The sequence below is a fragment of the Piliocolobus tephrosceles genome, chromosome 1 (genome assembly GCF_002776525.5).
Source record: "Piliocolobus tephrosceles isolate RC106 chromosome 1, ASM277652v3, whole genome shotgun sequence".
In the NCBI taxonomy this organism is placed as follows: Eukaryota; Metazoa; Chordata; class Mammalia; order Primates; family Cercopithecidae; genus Piliocolobus; species Piliocolobus tephrosceles.
Window position 1 is genome coordinate 169,998,450 of NC_045434.1, and position 18,850 is coordinate 170,017,299.

The 18,850-nt window shown below is 40.9% G+C and overlaps 2 protein-coding genes and 1 pseudogene across 4 annotated transcripts in view; 1 reads left to right on the forward strand and 2 right to left on the reverse strand.

The window, feature by feature from the left end:
* ZFYVE9 (zinc finger FYVE-type containing 9) overlaps window positions 1-18,850 on the reverse strand; it is a 202,745-nt gene that overhangs the window by 94,705 nt on the left and 89,190 nt on the right. The gene's annotated exons all lie outside the window — the stretch shown is intronic.
* On the reverse strand, window positions 6,142-7,506 carry ANAPC10 (anaphase promoting complex subunit 10). The gene is given in 2 exon segments (XM_031935359.1): window positions 6,142-6,726; window positions 7,366-7,506. Coding segments are annotated over 2 exon segments (726 nt in total).
* On the forward strand, window positions 7,534-8,187 carry LOC111523793 (annotated as a pseudogene).

Consider the following 18,850-nt stretch of genomic DNA (forward strand, 5'->3'; position numbering starts at 1 on the left):
CTTCTAAACAGCACATGTATATTGCATTAAATGTTTTATGTGTAGGTTAAAAAGTGTAAATTTATCATAAAAAGCAATTAAAACATATCCCTATATTTTGTAATCATGTTCTGACCATTCCATTCTTTTTCTTTTTTTTTTGAGATGGAGTCTCACTCTGTTGCCAGGCTGGAGTGCAGTGGCCCAATCTCCACTCACTGCAACCTCTGCCTCCAGGGTTCAAGCAGATTCTCCTGCCTCAGCCACACAAATAGCTGGGATTACAGGTGCACGCCACCACACCCAGTTAATTTTTGTTATTTTTAGTAGAGACGATGTTTCACCACGTTGGCCAAGCTGGTCTCAATCACCTGAACTCGTGATCTGCCTGCCACAGCCTTCCAAAGTGTCCATTCATTTTTAAAACTTTTTATTATACAAATTTTCAACCATACAAAAGTACACATAACAGTGCAATAAACCCCGTGCCCATTACACAGTTTCAACACTTGTTTTATTTATTTATTTATTTATTTATTTATTTATTTATTTATTTATTTATTTATTTATACGGAGTCTTGCTCTGTCGTCCAGACTGGAGTGCAGTGGCCCAATCTCAGCTCATTGCAAGCTCTGCCTCCCAGGTTCACGCCATTCTTCTGCCTCAGCCTCCTGAGTAGCTGGGACTACAGACGCCCACCACCACGCCCGGCTAATTTTTTGTATTTTTAATAGAGATGGGGTTTCACCGTGTTAGCCAGGATGGTCTCGATCTCCTGACCTCGTGATCTGCCTGCCTTGGCCTCCCAAAGTGCTGGGATAACATTTATTAAAACGAATTCCTACCTACTTCTCCCTATCCGATCACCCTGAAGTAAACCTCAGATATCATTTCATCTTTAAATATTTCAATATATATCTTGAAACATAAAAAAAAAAAAAAAAATCTTTTTGAGATGGAGTCTCTGTTGCCCAGGCTGGAGTGCAGTGGCACGATCTCTGCTCACTGCAACCTCCGCCTCCCGGGTTCAAGTCATTATCCTGCCTCAGCCTCCCACACAGCTGGGACTACAGGCGCCTGGCACCATGCCCAGGTAATTTTTCTATTTTTAGTAAAGGGTTTCGCTATGTTAGCCAGGCTGGTCTTGAACTCCTGACCTCAGTTGATTTGCCCACCTCGGCCTCCCAAAGTGCTGGGATTACAGGCCTGAGCCACCACACCCAGCCACAGAAATATATATATATATATATATATATATTTTTTTTTTTTTTTTTTTTTTAGACAGAGTCTTGCTCTGTCGCCCGGGCTGGAGTGCAGTGGCCGGATCTCAGCTCACTGCAAGCTCCACCTCCCAGGTTTACACCATTCTCCTGCCTCAGCCTCCCGTGTAGCTGGGACTATAGGCGCCCGCCACCTCGCCCAACTAGTTTTTTGTATTTTTTAGTAGAGGTGGGGTTTCACCGTGTTAGCCAGGATGGTCTCGATCTCCTGACCTCGTGATCCGCCCGTCTCGGCCTCCCAAAGTGCTGGGATTACAGGCTTGAGCCACCGCGCCCGGCCAGAAATATTTTTTAAACATAACCATGTCACTTCCATACCTTAACCAAACAACAATTTCTTTTCCTTCCTTCGTTTTTTTGGAGATAGTCTTACTCTGTCGCCCAGGCTGGAGTGCAGTGGCCATGGTCTGGGCTCACTGAAACCTCTGCCTCCCGGGTTAAAGAGACTGCCTCAGCCTCCCGAGCAGCTGAGACTACAGGCACATGCCAATAAGCCTGACTTATATTTGTATTTTCAGTAGAGACAGGGTTTCACCATGTTGGCCACATTGGTCTCAAACTCCTGACCTCAAGTGATCTGCCTGCCTTGGCTTCCCAAAGTTAAAGGATTACAGGCGTGAGCCACTGCGCCTAGCCAGTTTTTTTTTTTTTTTTTTTTTTTGAGACAAAGTCTCGCTCTGTTGCCCAGGCTGGAGTGCAGTGATGCAATCTCAGCTCACTGCAACCTCCGCCTCTGGGTTCAAGCAATTCTCCTGCCTCAGTCTCCCAAGTAGCTGGGACTACAGGCATGTGCCACCACACCCAGCTAATTTTTTGTATTTTTAGTAGAGACGGGTTTCACCATCTCGGCCAGGATGGTCTTGATCTCTTCACCTCGTGATCCGCCCACCTTGGCCACTCAAAGTGCTGGGATTACAGGTGTGAGCCAACACACCAGGCACAATTTCTTTTTTCTTTTTTTTTTTTGAGATGGAGTCTCTTTCTGCCCAGGCTGGAGTGCACCGGCACGACCTCAGCTTACTGCAATCTCTGCCTCCTGGGTTCAAGTGATTCTCCTGCCTCAGCCTCCCAAGTAGCTGGGATTACAGATGCCCACCACCATGCCCCGCTAATTTTTTTGTAATTTTAGTAGAGATGGGGTTTCACCACGTTTGGGCAGGCTGGTCTCGAACTCCTGACCTCAGGTGATCCACCCACCTCTGCCTCCCAAAGTGCTGGGCTTACAGGCATGAGCCACCGTGCCCGGCCCAGCACAATTTCTTAATAACATGAAATGTCCACTGTTCACATTTTTGATAGTAATATTTTTGACACAATTTTAATACATTATTTCTTCTTTTTTTTTTTTTTTTTTTTTTTTTTAGAGTCAGGGTCGGCCAGGTGCGGTGGCTCACGCCTATAATCCCAACACTTTGGGAGGCTGAGGTGGGTGGATCACCAAAGTCAAGAGTTCGAGACCAGCCTAGCCAACATGGTGAAACCCCATCTGTACAAAAATACAAAAATTAGCCGGGCATGATGGCGGGTGCCTGTAATCCCAGCAACTCAGGAGGCTGGGGTGGAAGAATCACTTGAACCCAGGAGGCAGAGATTGCAGTGAGCCGAGACAGTGCCACTGCACTCCAGCCTGGGTGACAGAGCAAGATTCCATCTCAAAAAAAAAAAAAAAAAAAAAAAGTCAGGGTCTCGCCCTGTCTCCTAGGCTACAGTGCACTCACACAATTACAGCTCACTATAGCCTCAAACTCCTGGGCTCATGCGATCCTCCCACTTCAGCCTCCTGAACAGCTGGCAGTATAGGCACATGCTACGATATCCATTTAACTTTTATTTTGTGGGTTGGGGGCTGTCACTATATTACCCAGGATGGTCTTGAACTCCCGGCCTCAAGCCGTCTTCTCACCTTGGCCTTCCAAAGTGCTGGGATTACAAACGTGAGCCCCCATGGCTGGCCTTATTTCATGCTTGGACCAGGCTTCATTTAAGTAAGGACCATACACTGTGGTTGGTGAATGTGACACAAGTCTCTTTTATTATATAGGTTCCCTTCCAACAACTTTTTTTGAAGAAACTGAGCCATTTATCCTGTACTGCCCCACAGTCTGGCAGTTCTGATTGCTACCTGCGGCACTGTTTAATGTATTTCTTTAACTATGTAGCTCCTATAAACTGACTGTTAAATTTAGAAATGTGACTAGATTCTATCTGACTCTTTTGGCAAGACTACTTCATAGAGCCTACACTGTTTTTAATGGAATCAATGCTAATGGAATCAGTGCTAAGAAGCACTATATTCTATAATCTCAACACTTTGGGAGGCTGAGGTGGGAGGATCATCTGAGGCCAAGAGTTCAAAACTAGCCTGAGAAACATAGCGAGATCCCATCTCTATTATTGTTAAAAAATAAAAATTCCCCAAGCACAGCTGCAATGTAAAAATAAATAATAAAAATTAAATTTTAAAAATGAACCACTATAAGAGTTGAAAAGCAAAGAAAAAGAGGCCGGGTATGGTGGCTCACAAGTGTAATCCCAGAACTTTGGGAGGCCAAGGCAGGCGGATCACCTAAGGTCAGGTGTTCGAGATCAGCCTGGCCAAAATGGTGAAACCCCATCTCCACTAAAAAGATAAAAATTTGCTGAGCGTGGTGGCACATGCCTGTAATCCCAGCTACTCGGGAGGTTGAGGCAGAATTGCTTGAACCTGGGAAGGGAAGCGGAGGTTGCAGTGAGCTGAGGTTGTGCCACCTGCAACAAGAGCAAAACTGTCTCAAAAGAGAAAGAAAGAAAAAAAAAAAAAAAAAGAACCAGGCGTGGTGGTTCACGCCTGTAATCCTAGCACTTTGGGAGGCTGACACGGACAGATCACAAGGTCAGGAGTTCAAGACCAGCCTGACCAACATGGTGAAACCCCATCTCTACTAAAAATACAAAAATTAGCCAGGCGTGGTGGTGGCGCATGCCTATTATCTCAACTACTCGAGAGGCTGAGGCAGGAGAATCACTTGAACCCGGAAGGTGGAGGTTGTAGTGAGCCAAGATCACGCCATTGCACTCCAGCCTGGATGTCAGAGCAAGACTCCGAAAGAAAAGGAAAGGAAAAGGAAAAGGAAAAGGGAAAGGGAAAGGGAAAAGAAAAAGGAAAAGAGGGTATAATAGCTCAAACTCAATGAATTAAAATTATTATTATTATTATTTTTGAGTCAGACTCTCTCTGTTACCCACGCTGGAGTGCAGTGACACAATCTTGGCTCACTGCTACCTCCCAAATAACTGGGACTACAGGTACACACTGCAATGCCCACCTTATTTTGGTATTTTTAATAAAGATGGAGGTTTGCCACGTTGCCCAAGCTAGTCTTGAACTCCTGACCTCAGGTGATCCACCTGCCTCGGCCTCCCAAAGTGCTGGGATTACAGGCATAAGCCACTGCATCCAGCCTAAAATTCCTTTTTTTTTTTTTTTTGAGATGGAGTTTTGCTCTTGTTGCCCAGGCTGGAGGCTGGAGTGCAATGGCACCATCTCGGCTCACTGCAACCTCCGCCTCCCAGGTTCAAGTGATTCTCCTGCCTCAGCCCCCCAAGTAGCTGGGATTACAGGCATGTGCCACCATGCCCGGCTAATTTTGTATTTTTAGTAGAGTCAGGGTTTCTCCATGTTGGTCAGGCTGGTCTTCAAACTCCTGACCTCTGGTGATCCGCCTGCCTTGGCCTCCCAAACTGCTGGGATTACAGGCATGAGTCACCGTACCTGGCCCTAAAATTACTTTTTAAAAATATGTTTCCTTCAGACATATCTGTTTTTATGCCCAAGAATAATTTAATTGTAAACAAAGCATAAGCTTGTATTCTAACTCTATTCATATGCCATCATGAGCATTTTTCATACTACCTTGTAATAATTTTTAATGGCTGAAGCAAATGTATGTATTGTATTTAACTTACCAGTAACTTTTTTTTTTTTTTTGAGACAGGGTCTCTTTTATCACCCAGGCTGAAGTGTACCGGCACAATCATGGCTTACAGCAGCCTTGACCTCCTGGGTTCAAGTGCCTCCCAACTCAGCCTCCCAAGTAGCTGGGACTACATCGTCTATGCCCTACCATATCCAGCTATTTTTTAATTTTTAGCAGAAATGGTATGTTGCCCAGGCTGGTCTCGAACTCCTGAGTTCGAGGAATCCTTCCACCTCAGCATCCCAAGTAGCTAAGACTATAGGCATGTACCACCACAACCAGCTATTTTTTAATTTTTAGTAGAGATGAGGTCTCACTATGTTGCCTGGGCTGGTCTCGAACTCCTGAGCTCAAGAGATCCTCCCACCTTGGCCTCCCAAAGTGCTGAGATTACAGGAGTGAGCCACCACACCTGGCCCATTATCCAGTTTTGGACACAAATTACTTTAAATGTATTTGCTATTCTAGTTTAGTAACACTAAAATACACATCTCTTTGTTTACTGCATTTGTTTTAAGAATTATTTACTCAAAAAAGGAATCATTAGCTCAAAAAATTGGAACGTGTATCCCCCTTTAATTGGCAGAGATGAGGTCTTGCCATGTTGCCCACACTGCTCTTGAACTCCTAGGCTCAAGCGATCTGCCTGCCTCGGCCGCCCAGAGTTCTGGGATTACAGGTGTGAGCCACCACGCCCAGCTACAGATGGCTTTTTTTTTTTTTTTAGTAATGTAAAATATGTGAGCTTTATTACATGTTAAAGAAAGATAATATGACCCAAATTTACCAAAGTTACAATAAAATATTTTTACACATATACAACATTGCAAATAACTGATGCTTTTTTCAATAAAGGTACCTGATGTACTATTTAAAGACAGGATAAAACAAAGATACGTTTAATGACTTCCATATCATTTTAAAGTCATCTTATTGAACAACACATCATGAAATCTATAGTTGTATATCTAGGAAATTTACCAATGGCGCTCTCTTCTACCGGTGTATATATTTTAATTTGTCTCATATGAGTGTCTCTCATATGAGTGTCTCTTCCATTTTGATGACTGGCTAGAACAGCAATCTGTATCATGAATGCACGAGTTGGCTTCCTATGATTATCAGTTAAGGGAATGTGAATCCAGTCACTTGGTTCCACCAATTCAAGTTGCCGAATTTCTTGAAGGTTGTGAAAATTATTTCCTACTTTGGCTGAGATCTTGCTTGGAGTATAGCTTTCATCAGATTTGTAGTCTGCATAAATACATAATGTCTTAACTGTTGTTTTTCTTCTGAATTGGATGTTCACTAAATAAGGCTGGGAGCCATCTGATTGCCAATAAGATTCCAGATTGTCATCTTGTAACTGATCCACTCCAAATTCTGGTTTGCAAGATGAGAGTGACCAAAAAGCCTGTGACCCAATGTCCCATACTGTTCCAGTCCTTTCCAACTGCTTAGGGTCAGCACCAGGAGATGTCTTGTTTGGTGTGGTCAGTTTTTAAATATTCTGGTTGCTTGCCAAAACTCAGGTTCTCAGGATCTCCAGCAGCTCTGTGCCACTCCCATTCGGCTTCCTAGGACAGCCTGGGTTCCCCAGTGACCCACATGTGGCTTTTTAAATGTATAAATATAACAGTGTCAATTTCACCAGCATTGAATACTATCAACATTTTCTATTTTTTGTTATATAAGCATAAAATTTTAATTTCTACCTTAGTGTCTAGTAAATTAAAATATTTCTCCACTGTTTACCAACCCACCTAAACATCTTTTTGCCCATTTATATATTGAAAATGTGATGGTTTTAACTAATGTAGATGCTGTAAATAATAAAGATACTTTGCCAGTTGACATTCTATAACCAACTTCTGATTTGTTCCGCCAGAGAGAGCACTGATTTAAGACTCAATATAAAACAATAATATAAACTCTGTGTTTTTCTTTCTTTTGTCACCTACCTAGACTGGAGTGCAGTAGTATGAGCACAGCTCACTGCAGTCTCAACCACCCTGGGCTCAGGTGATCCTCCTGAGCAGCTGGGACCACAGGCACATGCCACCATGCCCAGGCTGGTCTAGAATTGCTAGGCTCAAGTCATCTGCCTGCCTTGGCCTCCCAAAGTGCTGGGATTATAGGCGTGAGCCACCAAACCAAGATTGTTTTTCAAATAATTCTCTTCTTTAAAAAAATTATAATCCGGTGGTTTGTGCTTGCCATCGGTGGCTGTGTCAGTCTCTGGTAAAGGTGTGTCACTGTTGGCCGCAACCTCTGGGCTGGAATGAGCCATGCTCCTGGTGCAGCAGGGAGCCCAGCCATGGCCAGTACAGTGGTAGCAGTCGGACTGACCATTGCTGCTGCAGGATATGCCGGCTGTTATGTTTTACCACCCATAAGGCATGTAGAACCTCAAGTAAAACAAATTTTTCGGCCAGGCATGGTGGCTCATGCCTGTAATCCCAGCACTTTGGGAGGCTGAGGTGGGCAGATCATGTGGTCAGGAGATCGAGACCATCCTGGCTAACATGGTGAAACCCCGTCTGTACTAAAAATACAAAAAATTAGCCAGGTGTGGTGGCACACGCCTGTAGTCCCAGCTACTTGGGAGGCTGGTGAGCCAAGACTGCGCTACTGCACTCCAGCCTGGGCGACAGAGCAAGACTCTGTCTCAAACAAAACGAAACAAAACAGAACAAAAAACCCCAAAACAAACAAACAACAAAAAACCAAATTTTTCAAAGTCTACCAAAATCTGCCTTCGGTGGAGGCTATTACAGAGGTGTGTTTGAACCCGAAATGACAAAATGGAAAGTAGCATTAATAGTAGCTGTAAACACTACTGCCAATAAAGAGAAAATAAGAGGTGCTCATTGACAAATTACACTCTTAAATCATCCAGGTATATCTTCTTCTATCATAACCAAAAATCAATGGAGCAAATGATTTGCTAGAATGTCAAACTAAAAAATGAAGTAAATGTATGAATTTTAAGTTCATATTACCTTATGTATATGAGTAACATTTTTTTTGTAATAAAATGCTTCAGTGCTACAATAAAAATGTGACCTAGATTAAATGGATAAATTTCCAGAAACACAATATGTACCAAGACTGAATCAGTAATAAACAGAAAATCTGAATAAACCTATAACTAGTGGGGAGATCGAATCAGTAATCAAAAACTTCTCAACAAAGAAAAGTCCTAGATTAGATGATTTTGCTGGTAAATTCTACCAAACATTTAAAGAACACCAATCCTTCTCAAACTCTTCCAAAAAACTGAAGAGGAGGAAACACTTCCTAACTCATTCTATGAAGCCAGCACTATCTCGATACCAAAACAAGGCAAACATATTATAAAACTACAGACCAATATTCTGTATGAATGTATATTGATACAAAAATCCTCAAGTAATTAATAGCAAATTAAATTGAACATATTAATAGAATTATACACCATAACCAAGTGATATTTATTACTGGAATGCAAGGATAATTCAACATATGAAAATCAATTAATGTAATCACATTACCTGAACAAAATGAAACAAAAAACCCCAAATGATCATCTCAATTCATACAGAAAAAGCATTTAACAAAATTCAACACTTTCATGATTTAAAAAACCTTAAAACAACCCTAGTAACAGAAGTAAATTATCTCAGCATAATAAAGGCCATATATTAAAAATCCAGAGCCAACATCATATGCACTGGTAAAAGACTGAAAGCTAGTCTGTCCAACATGGTGAAACCCTATCTCTACTAAAAATACAAAAATTAGCCAGGCATGGTGGCATGTGCCTGTAATCCCAGCTACTCAGGAGGCTGAGGTAGAAGAACCGCTTGAACCTGGGAGGCAGAGGTTGCAGTGAGCCGAGATCACGCCACTGCACTCCAGCCTGGGTGACAGAGTGAGACTCCATCTAAAAAAAAAAAACCAAAAAACAAACAAACAAACAAAGAACGACTGAAAGCTGGCCAAGCATGGTGACTCACACCTGTAATCCTAGCACTTTGGGAGGCCAAAACAGGCAGATCGCTTGAGCCTAGGCGTTCAGAACCAGCCTGGGCAACACAGTAGACCTCATGTCTACTAAAAAAATTTTAAAAATTACTCAGGTGTGGTGGTTCACACCTGTTAGTCCCAGCGACTCAAGAGGCTGAGGTTGGAAGATATCTTGAGCCCAGGAGGCTGAGGATGCAGTGAGGTGAGATGGTGGCAGTGCACTCAAGTCTGGGTGACAGAGTGAGACCCTGTCTCAAAAAAAAAGACTGAAAGAACTTTTGCTTTAAGATAGAAAAATGATAAGGTTATGTACTTTTGCCATGTCTATTTAACATAGTATTGGAAATTTAGCCAGAGCAATTAAAAATAAATAAAAGGCATCCAAATTGGAAAGGAAAAGGTAAAATTCTCTCTGTATACTGACAACATATGCTACATTCAGTAAACCTCAAAGATTCCCTGCAAACTAACACACAAAAACTGTTACAGCTAATAAATGTGGCAAAGTTTCAGGATACAAAATCAACAAAAAAGTCAGGTGCATTTCTACATACTAATAATGAATTATCCAAAAAAGAAATTAAGGAAACAATTCCATTTACAATAGCAACAAAAAGAATAAAATACCCAGAAATTAACTTAACCAAGGAGGTAAAATACTTGTACAGTGAAAACTATAAAAGACAAAAGATTGCCAAAAGAAATTAAAGAACATATAAATAAATGGAAAAACATCCCATGTTTATGGACTAGAAGACTTATTATTAAGATGTCAACAAGGCCCAAAGTGATCTACAGATTCAATGCAATCGGTATCAAAACCCCAACTATATTTTCTGCAGAAACAGAAAAATCCTTCTTAAATTCAAATTGAATCTCAAGGGATCCAGAATAGCCAAAATAATCTTGACAAACAACAACCCCAGAGGACTCTCATTCCGTGGTTTCAAAACTTACTACGAAGCTATGGTAATGAAAACCATGTGGTACTGACATTAAAGACAGACATAAAGACCAATGGAATAGAAAAAAGCCCAGAAATAAACTCTCACTTATATGGTCCAATAAGTTTTGACAAGAGTGCCAAAACCATTCCATAGGAACAGAACAGTCTTTCCAACAAATGGTACTGAGAAAACCAGATACCCACATTCAAAAAAATAAATCTAAGCTAATACTATACACGAAAAATTAATTTCCAAAATGGATCAAAGACTTAAACACAAGCACTAAAACTGCAAAACACTTAGAAGAAAACATAAGGGAAAGACTTCATGACATCAAATTTGGAGGTGATTTCTTTGATATGACACCAAAAGCACAGGCAACGAAAGAAAATGTAAGTTGGAGTTCATCAAAATTAAAAACTTTGGTGCATCAAAGGACAACATAGTGAAAAACCCAAGAATGAGAGAAAATATCTGCAAATCATTTATGTGATAGGAGACTGATATCCAGAATTATATATAAAGAGCTCTAAAACTCAACAAAAGACAACCCAATGTAAAAATGGGCAACAGACCTGAATAGACATTTCTCCAGAGATATATATAGACAAGTACATGAAAAGATGCTCAACATCACTAATCATTAGAGAAATACAAACCAAAACCACAGTGAGATACCACTTCACACCTATTAATATGGCTATTATCAAAACAATAGAAAACAAGTGTTGACAAGTATATTAGTCCATTTTCACATTGTTATGAAGAACTACTGGAGACTAGATAATTTATGAAGAAAAGGGATTTCACTCACAGTTCCACAGACTTAACAGGGAGCATGACTGGAAGGCCTCAGGAAACTTACAATCACGTCAAAAGGCAAAGGGGAAGCAAGCACATCTTACCATCGTGGAGCAGGAGAGAGAGAGCATGCAAAGGGGAAAGTGCCACACTTTCAAACAACCAGATCTCATGAGAACTCACTATTAAGAGAACAGCAAGGGGGAAATCTGCCCCCACTATTCAATCACCTCCTACCAGGCCCCTCCCCCAACACACGGGGATTACAATTCGGATGAGATTTGGGTGGGGACACAGAGCTAAACCGTATCAACGAAGATGTGGGAAACTGGAACTCTTGTGAATAGTTGGTGGGAATGGAAAATTGTGCAACTGCAGTGGAAAAAGAATATGGTGCTTAATCAAAAAATTAAACACAGGACTACCACACAATCCAGCAATTCTACTTCTGACTCATTCTGAGTATATACACAAAGAACTGAAAGCAGGGACTCAAATAGATACTTGTATACCCATGTTCATAGTAGCATTATTGGTAATAGCCAAGAGGTGAAAACAAGTGAAGTGTCCATTGATGGATAAATGAATTAACAAAATGTGGTACATACATACAATGAAACATTCAGAGTTAAAAAGGAATGAAACTCTGATACACACTATGTGATGATTGGTATTAGGTGTCAACTTGACTGGACTGAGGAATGCCTAGATGGCTAGTATTGCTTCTGGGGTGTCCGTGAGGGTACTGCCAGAGGAGACTGACATTTAAGTCAGTGGACTGGGAGAGGAAGACCCACTCTCAATGGGGGTGGGCACCATCCAATCAGCTGCCAGTGCACGAAAACAAAGCAGGCAGAAGCAGCAAAGATAAGCCTACTTGCTGAGTCTTCTGGCTTGCTTTCTTTTTCCTTATCAGATGCTTATATCCCCTCCTCCTGCCCATGTACATCAGACTCCAGGTTCTTTGGGCTCTGGATTCTGAGACTTGCACTAGCAGCCTCCTGGGGGCTCTCAGGCCTTGGGCCTCAGATTGAGGGCTGCACTGTTGGTTTCCCTGCTTTTGAGGCTTTCAAACTTGGGCTGAGCCATACCACTAGCTTCTCTTTCCCCAGCTTGCCAACAGATTATTGTGGGAATTCACCTTCTAACCATGTGAGCTGATTCTCCCTAATAAATTCTTGTATATACACATATATCCTACCTATTAAAGTCATATATATATATATCATATACCATATATATCACATATATATGATATATATATATATCTCCATATCCTATTGGTTCTGTCCTTCTGACTAATACATGCTACAACATGGATGAAATGTGAAGATAGACACAGAGGTACAAATATTGTGTAACCCCTCTTATATGAGGTACCTAGAATAGTGAAATTCAAACAGAGAGTAGAATAGCAGTCACCAGGCATCAGGGGCAAGGAAAGATGGAAAGTTATTAAGTTTGAGATGATAAAAATGGCCGGGCACGGTGGCTCATGCTTGTAATCCCAGCACTTTGGGAGGCCAAAGCGAGCAGATCACCTGAGGTCAGGAGTTTGAGACCAGCCTGACTAACATGGCGAAACCCCGTCTCTACTAAAAATACAAAAATTAGCCAGATGTGGGGGTGGGTACTTGTAATTCCAACTACTCGGGAGGCTGAGGCAGAAGAATCACTTGAACCCAGGAGGTGGAGGTTGCAGTGAGCCAAGATCACGCCATTGCACTCCAGCCTGGGCAATGAGGCGAGACTCTGTCTCAAAAAAAACAAAAAGTTCTGGAGATAGTTGTTATGGTTGTACAACAATGTGAATGCATTTAATGCCACTGAACCATACACCCTCAAACCCATATACACTGGTAAATTTTATGTTATGCATATTTTACCACAATAAAAAATTATGACTAGTATTTAGAATGTATCAGCAGACTAGATATTGAGGAGATGGCTTTCAGGAGAAGAGATGCAAAAAACAAAAAATAGCACGAACTCAGTGCAAACATTTTCTAGCTACGTGTGCTTTATTCCACTTTGCACCTAAGTTAACTGTGAATAACATTTGGTACTGAGTGAGGGCCTACTACCTTTCTGCTTCCCAAGGAGCCCAACCAGTGGCCATGTTTTAAAACCAAAGGAAGCCAGGAGCAGTGGCTCACAAATATAATCCTAACACTTGGGGAGGCTGAAGTGAAGACGATCCGTTGACCCCAGGACTTCGAGACCAGCCTAGGCAACATTAAATTTTCTTAAAAAAATCAGTGGCTGGGTGCAGTGGCTCACGCCTGTAATCCCAACACTTTGGGAGGCCAAGGTGGGTGGATAACCTGAGGTCAGGAGCTCGAGACCAGCCTGGCCAACATGATGAAACCCTGTCTCTACTAAAAATACAAAAAATTAGTCAGTTGTGGTGGCAGGCGCCTGTAATCCCTGCTACTTAGGGCGCTGAGGCAGGAGAATTGCTTGAACTCAGTAGGCAAAGGTTGCAGTGAGCCAAGATCTTGCTACTGCACTCCAGGCTGGGCAACAAGAGTAAAACTGCATCTCAAGAAAAAAAAAAAGAAAGAAATTAGTTACGCGTGGTGGCACATGCTTGTTGATGCTTGTTGCCCCAGCTACCCAGGAGGCTGAGGTGGGAGGATTGCTTGACCTTGGAAGGTCACCGTTGCAGTGAGCCATGATTATGCTGCTGCACTCCAGCCTGGGCAACAGAGCCAGAGCTTGTCTCAAAATAAATAAATAAATAAAACAAAACAGGATTAAAAAAATCCTTAAGAAAACTGATCTCTGAAGTTATTGTCTTAATGTGCTACTAATACAGATTTTCTGTATTCACACCTAAATTCTCAAATGTTAAACAAAAATGACTTCAACTCAAGTTACCCAAAAATAAACTGCAACTAATTTAGCAACTAACTATTCAAAATAAGAAATTTATATCTAATAAAATAAATATTAGACATTTTTCATCTTTCTCTTTGAAACAGTATTTAAGGAATTTGTTTTAAAAATTATGCCATAAAGGCCAGGCATGGTGGCTCACACCTATAATCCCAGCACTTTGGGAGGCCGAGGCTGATGTATTGCTTGAGCCCAGGAGTTTTGAGACCAGCCCAGGCAACACAGCGAAATCCCGTCTCTACAAAAAAATACAAAAATTACCTGGGTGTGGTGGTGTGTGCCTGTAGTCCCAGCTACTCAGGAGGCTGAGGTGGGATAATTGCCTGGGCCCAGGAAGTAGAGGCTGCAGTGAGTTGAGATTGCATCACTGCACTCCAGCCTGTGTGACAGAGTGAGACCCTGTCTCCAAAAATTAAAAATAAAAGTTATGGTGTAAATGCAGACATTCCTCTCAGAAATGCAAAGAAAATAACATAAAAATCACCATAAAGAAACCTATTTATTTTTAATCTCTCAACTTTATTTACGGGAAAGAGCATTGAGTTATACAGTTAGCAAGACTGCTTCAGAGTTCTACCATATCAGTTTCTTCAATGTTAATTAGGGATACCATCATCTATCTCATAGGTTTACCAGGAAGATTAAGTTAGATAAAGCAGAGTAGGCACGAAACAAATGCCAGCTCCCTTTTGTTTCTAGAAGTCAAAGTCCCTGAGTTTGAATCCTAACTCCACTTACCAGCTGTGTGATTTTGAACAAGTTACTAAATCTTTCTAGGCCTATTTTGTCACTTGTAAATGTGGATTGTAACAGTAGCTACTTCCTAGGGTTGTTATGTGTATTAAATAAAGCCTATAAGTCTAGATTTAGAAAAGCACCTGGCAAATGATAAACAATAAATATTAGTATGTCATTCTCCTCACAACCACCACCACCACCACAATCTTTCTGCTTCCCACTGCAGAGCATCTGCAGCTTTGTAACTGTTCATTGCTCATTTCATATCTTTAAGTCATCTACAGAAACATGAATGGTATGTTTTACCAGGAGGCCCATTCTTTTCCTTCTTTTTTTTTTTTCTGCTTCTCTTTAGTAAAAAACAGAATACCACACAGTAAGTAAATGCTCACTGAATGAAAGAACAAATAATATGTCATAAATTTTTTTTTGTTTTGAGACAGAGTCTCGCTCTGTCACCCAGGCTGGAGTGCAGTGGTGTGATCTCAATCTTGGCTCACTGCAACCTCCGCCTCCTGGGTTCAAACAATTCTTGTGCCTCAGCCTCAGCCAAGTAGCTGGGATTACAGCTGCCTGCCACCACACCCAGCTAATTTTTGTATTTTTAGTAGAGATGGGATTTCACCATATTGGCCAGGCTGGTCTCGAACTCATGATCTCAAGCTATCCACCTGCCTCAGCCTTCCAAAGTGCTGAGATTACAGGCGTGAGCCACTGCATCTGGCTAAATTTTTAATTTTTTTAAAAAAGAACAAATAAATGGAAATAGGTGGACAGGTAGCAGCACAGACTGGTCCTACAGAACTTTTCTTGCTTCTCCAACCTAAAATACTTGTATTGCAAAGATAATATAACAATCTCACCATATCTCCAAGGACAAATACTGATTCTAACCCACTAAGTCAGGACTGGACTGGATTATTTTTTAATTCATCTAATAAATATCTACTGACTGAAAGTCAGTAAACTGACTGAAAGTTTGATGCCAAGCACAAAAGGCTCTTGAAATTTCAATTCACTGTTAGGCTTTACTTTCCCTCTCCAATGTAACTATCTCACTGTCCTCAAACCTTCATCATCTATCCCTATTTCACCCTTCACAATGTTTATATTTTCTATATGAAGTATGAGCCAATCAGTTGTAAATTTCTTCATGCTCTCACCACTAACTTCATAAACCAACCTCTGTCTGGCCCTACCCACTGAAGAGCAAATCCTCAACATGTTGTAGATCTCATCCCTTTGGCTTTCTCAAGGATTTTTCTCTTCCTTTGTTCAATCCTCCCTTTCTCCTAAAACTTCTTTTCTAGAGGATCACCCATACCACTATATAAAGATAACAGTATTTCCCATCCTCAAAAAGGCATCCATAACCACCATCTCCATCTAATAATTGCTACAATTTTTTTCTGTTTTCATGGCAAAAATTCTTCAAAAAGCCATCTCCACTTCCTCCCTTCATATTCCACTTTCAATGCATTCCCATCTGGCTTCTGTATCCATTGCTCCACTCAATCAGCTTTTTTCAATGACACTGTTATAGCCAAGTCCAATGGTCCCTTTCCTAACCATATTTTACTGACAGTATTTTAAATAGGTGGTAACCCCTTTCACAAACTACATTCCTCTTTTGACTTCCAAGAGACCATATTTTCCTGGTTTTCTATTTATTTACCTCTCTGCTCACTCCTTGGCAACTGGTACTGGGTCCTCCTCTGCTTGACCTCAAGGGCTCAGCCCTGAGTCCATTCTCTTCCCTTGGTAATCTCACCCATTCCCATGGCTTCCCATTGTGCTCCTTATACGACCCGCAAAGCTCGACATCATCTATTCCTTAAGTTCCTCATCAGCATTTTTTTTTTTTTTAATGGAGATGGGGTCTCAGCTCTGTCACTCTGGCTGGAGTACAGTGGCTATTCGCAGGCACGATCATAACATGCTCAGCCTACCAAGTAGCTGGGACAACAGGGCTGTGCCACTGCACCTGCCTTTCCCATCTTTTTATGTGACTCTTCCCTTGTCCACTATACTGCAGTTCCTTCAGTTTGCTGAATAGGTCCCTTCTTACCTCAATGGCTTTGTCCATGCTGTTCTACTTCCTGCAGCATTTTTCTCTCTGTTCTTTGAAGAACTGACTCCTCAACCTCGATAGTCATCTATGTCACTTCTCAGATGCCTTCTCATACCTTCTTCTCCCACCCCCATTTTTTATATTATCCCTCCTTATCTCCTTCATAGCCCTTGCCACAAGTCATGCTTTTTTGTTTTGTTTTGTTTTTGTCACTGGCCTACTCTTTACATGCCATGAGGGTAAGCAGCACAACATCATTGATATAAACTTGGCACCGAGCACAGCGACAGACAAATAACAGGCACTCAGTGTTTGCTGAATTAATCAATGATCTGGGACTCATTTACTCACTCATTAACAAACATTTATTGAGTACTTCATAAGTGTCAGGTATTTGTGCTGGATGCTGAATACAAAACCAAATCAGAGGCAATCTCAAGATCTTTACAACCTAATGGGGAACAAAGACAAAGACAATACTGTGTGATAAGTGCTATGACAGTCAGGGTGAGACCACTTTTAACCAATACAGCCTTTTGGAGGGTGTGTAATGGAAAATATTTCCCTGGGTTCAGCTTCACTAGAACCCATTAATCTAAATGTTGGTCCTGTTTTTATCATGCCAGATGGCTAAAATCACATCAATTGCAAGGCAAGACAAATTTTCATGCAAAGTATGAGGGAAACTGTAAAACTGACATGTAATATTCTAAAGCAGCTACTTACTACTCTCATATCTATTTGCTCCCATCAGTATATAAGTAAATAAAAAACTAGGGAAAGAAACATTTTGGTTTGAATCTGTTCTTAAGTAGGAACAATACATATGACTAATTTAAAAATATTTTCCAAAGTTCTTACACCCATTATATCTAAATTTGATACCATCATCTAAAGATTGAAGGCACTGGATTAAAAAAAAAAAGTACTGCTGCGTTAAGAAATAGTATTCATTTATTTTTTAATTCATCTAACAAATATCTACTGAGCACCCACATGCTCTAGGGCTGAGGATACAGCAACAATCAAGGCAGAAAAAATCCTTACCCTCATGGAGCTTGAAACTGAATTGCAAAAACAAATAATAAACTAAGATAAGATATAAATGAAATCATAATTAGAAAGTCAGTAGATTGGCCAGGCACAGTGGCTCATGTCTGTAATCCCAGCACTTTGGGAGGCCAAGGCAAGTGGATCACTTGAGGTCAGGAGCTCCAGGCCAGCCTGGCCAACATAGTGAAACCCCTGATCTCTACTAAAAATACAAAAATTAGCCAGGTGTGGTGGCACACGCCTGTGGTCCCAGCTACTAAGGAGGCTGAGGCAGGAGAATTACCTGAGCCCAGGAGGCAGAGGTTGCAGTGAACTGAGATCACAAGAGATCACGCCACACACTCCAGCTTGGGCAACAGAGACTCTGTCTCTCAAAAAACAAACAAACAAAAAAAAAGATTCCCATGAGATCATAAATTCCAATTTACATACCTCTGAATCCCCAGTACCTACCCTAGAACCTTTTCTATATTAGACACAATATATGCTTGTTGCAGTAAAGGGAATATAGCTATAAATGCTAAGTAATTACTACATATGCTTAATTTCTACTGAAATGGAACAAACTTTCTTTTTTTCAATATATAACACTATTTTACAAAATCACATCGCTTGGGGTATTTTTCTAGCTGCATTCCCAGCATAATCCAATTAACACCTATGTTTATAAGCCCTTTGCTTCTGAAAAGCTCAAGGATTTTTACAGATATTATCTCATTAATACTTATAACATCTCTAAGGTAAATGAGGGAAAAAGATGAAATTATGAATCCATAATCCACATGAATCCATGAATTCATAAATTCCACAAATTCCACTCAGCAAAAATTCCAACCATTTTGCAATTTGTGATGCATTTTGTGCATCATTTTCTTTCTGAATCCACCTAAGGTACCTATTTACTCATTGTAACTGGATGTGCTGGCCTTTACCAAAAATGTTTTCATTATTTACTTAAGAAAGCAAAAATTTCAGAAAGTGTTACAGTAAGCAAAATACAGAACAACGTAAGAATGATGAATTTAATCTCCAAATAGTATTTCAGCTAGCAAGAAGACTGGAAAATATTTAGGAATTAGACACATCATTTTCTTCAGACTTTAGCAATCAGAGACCAA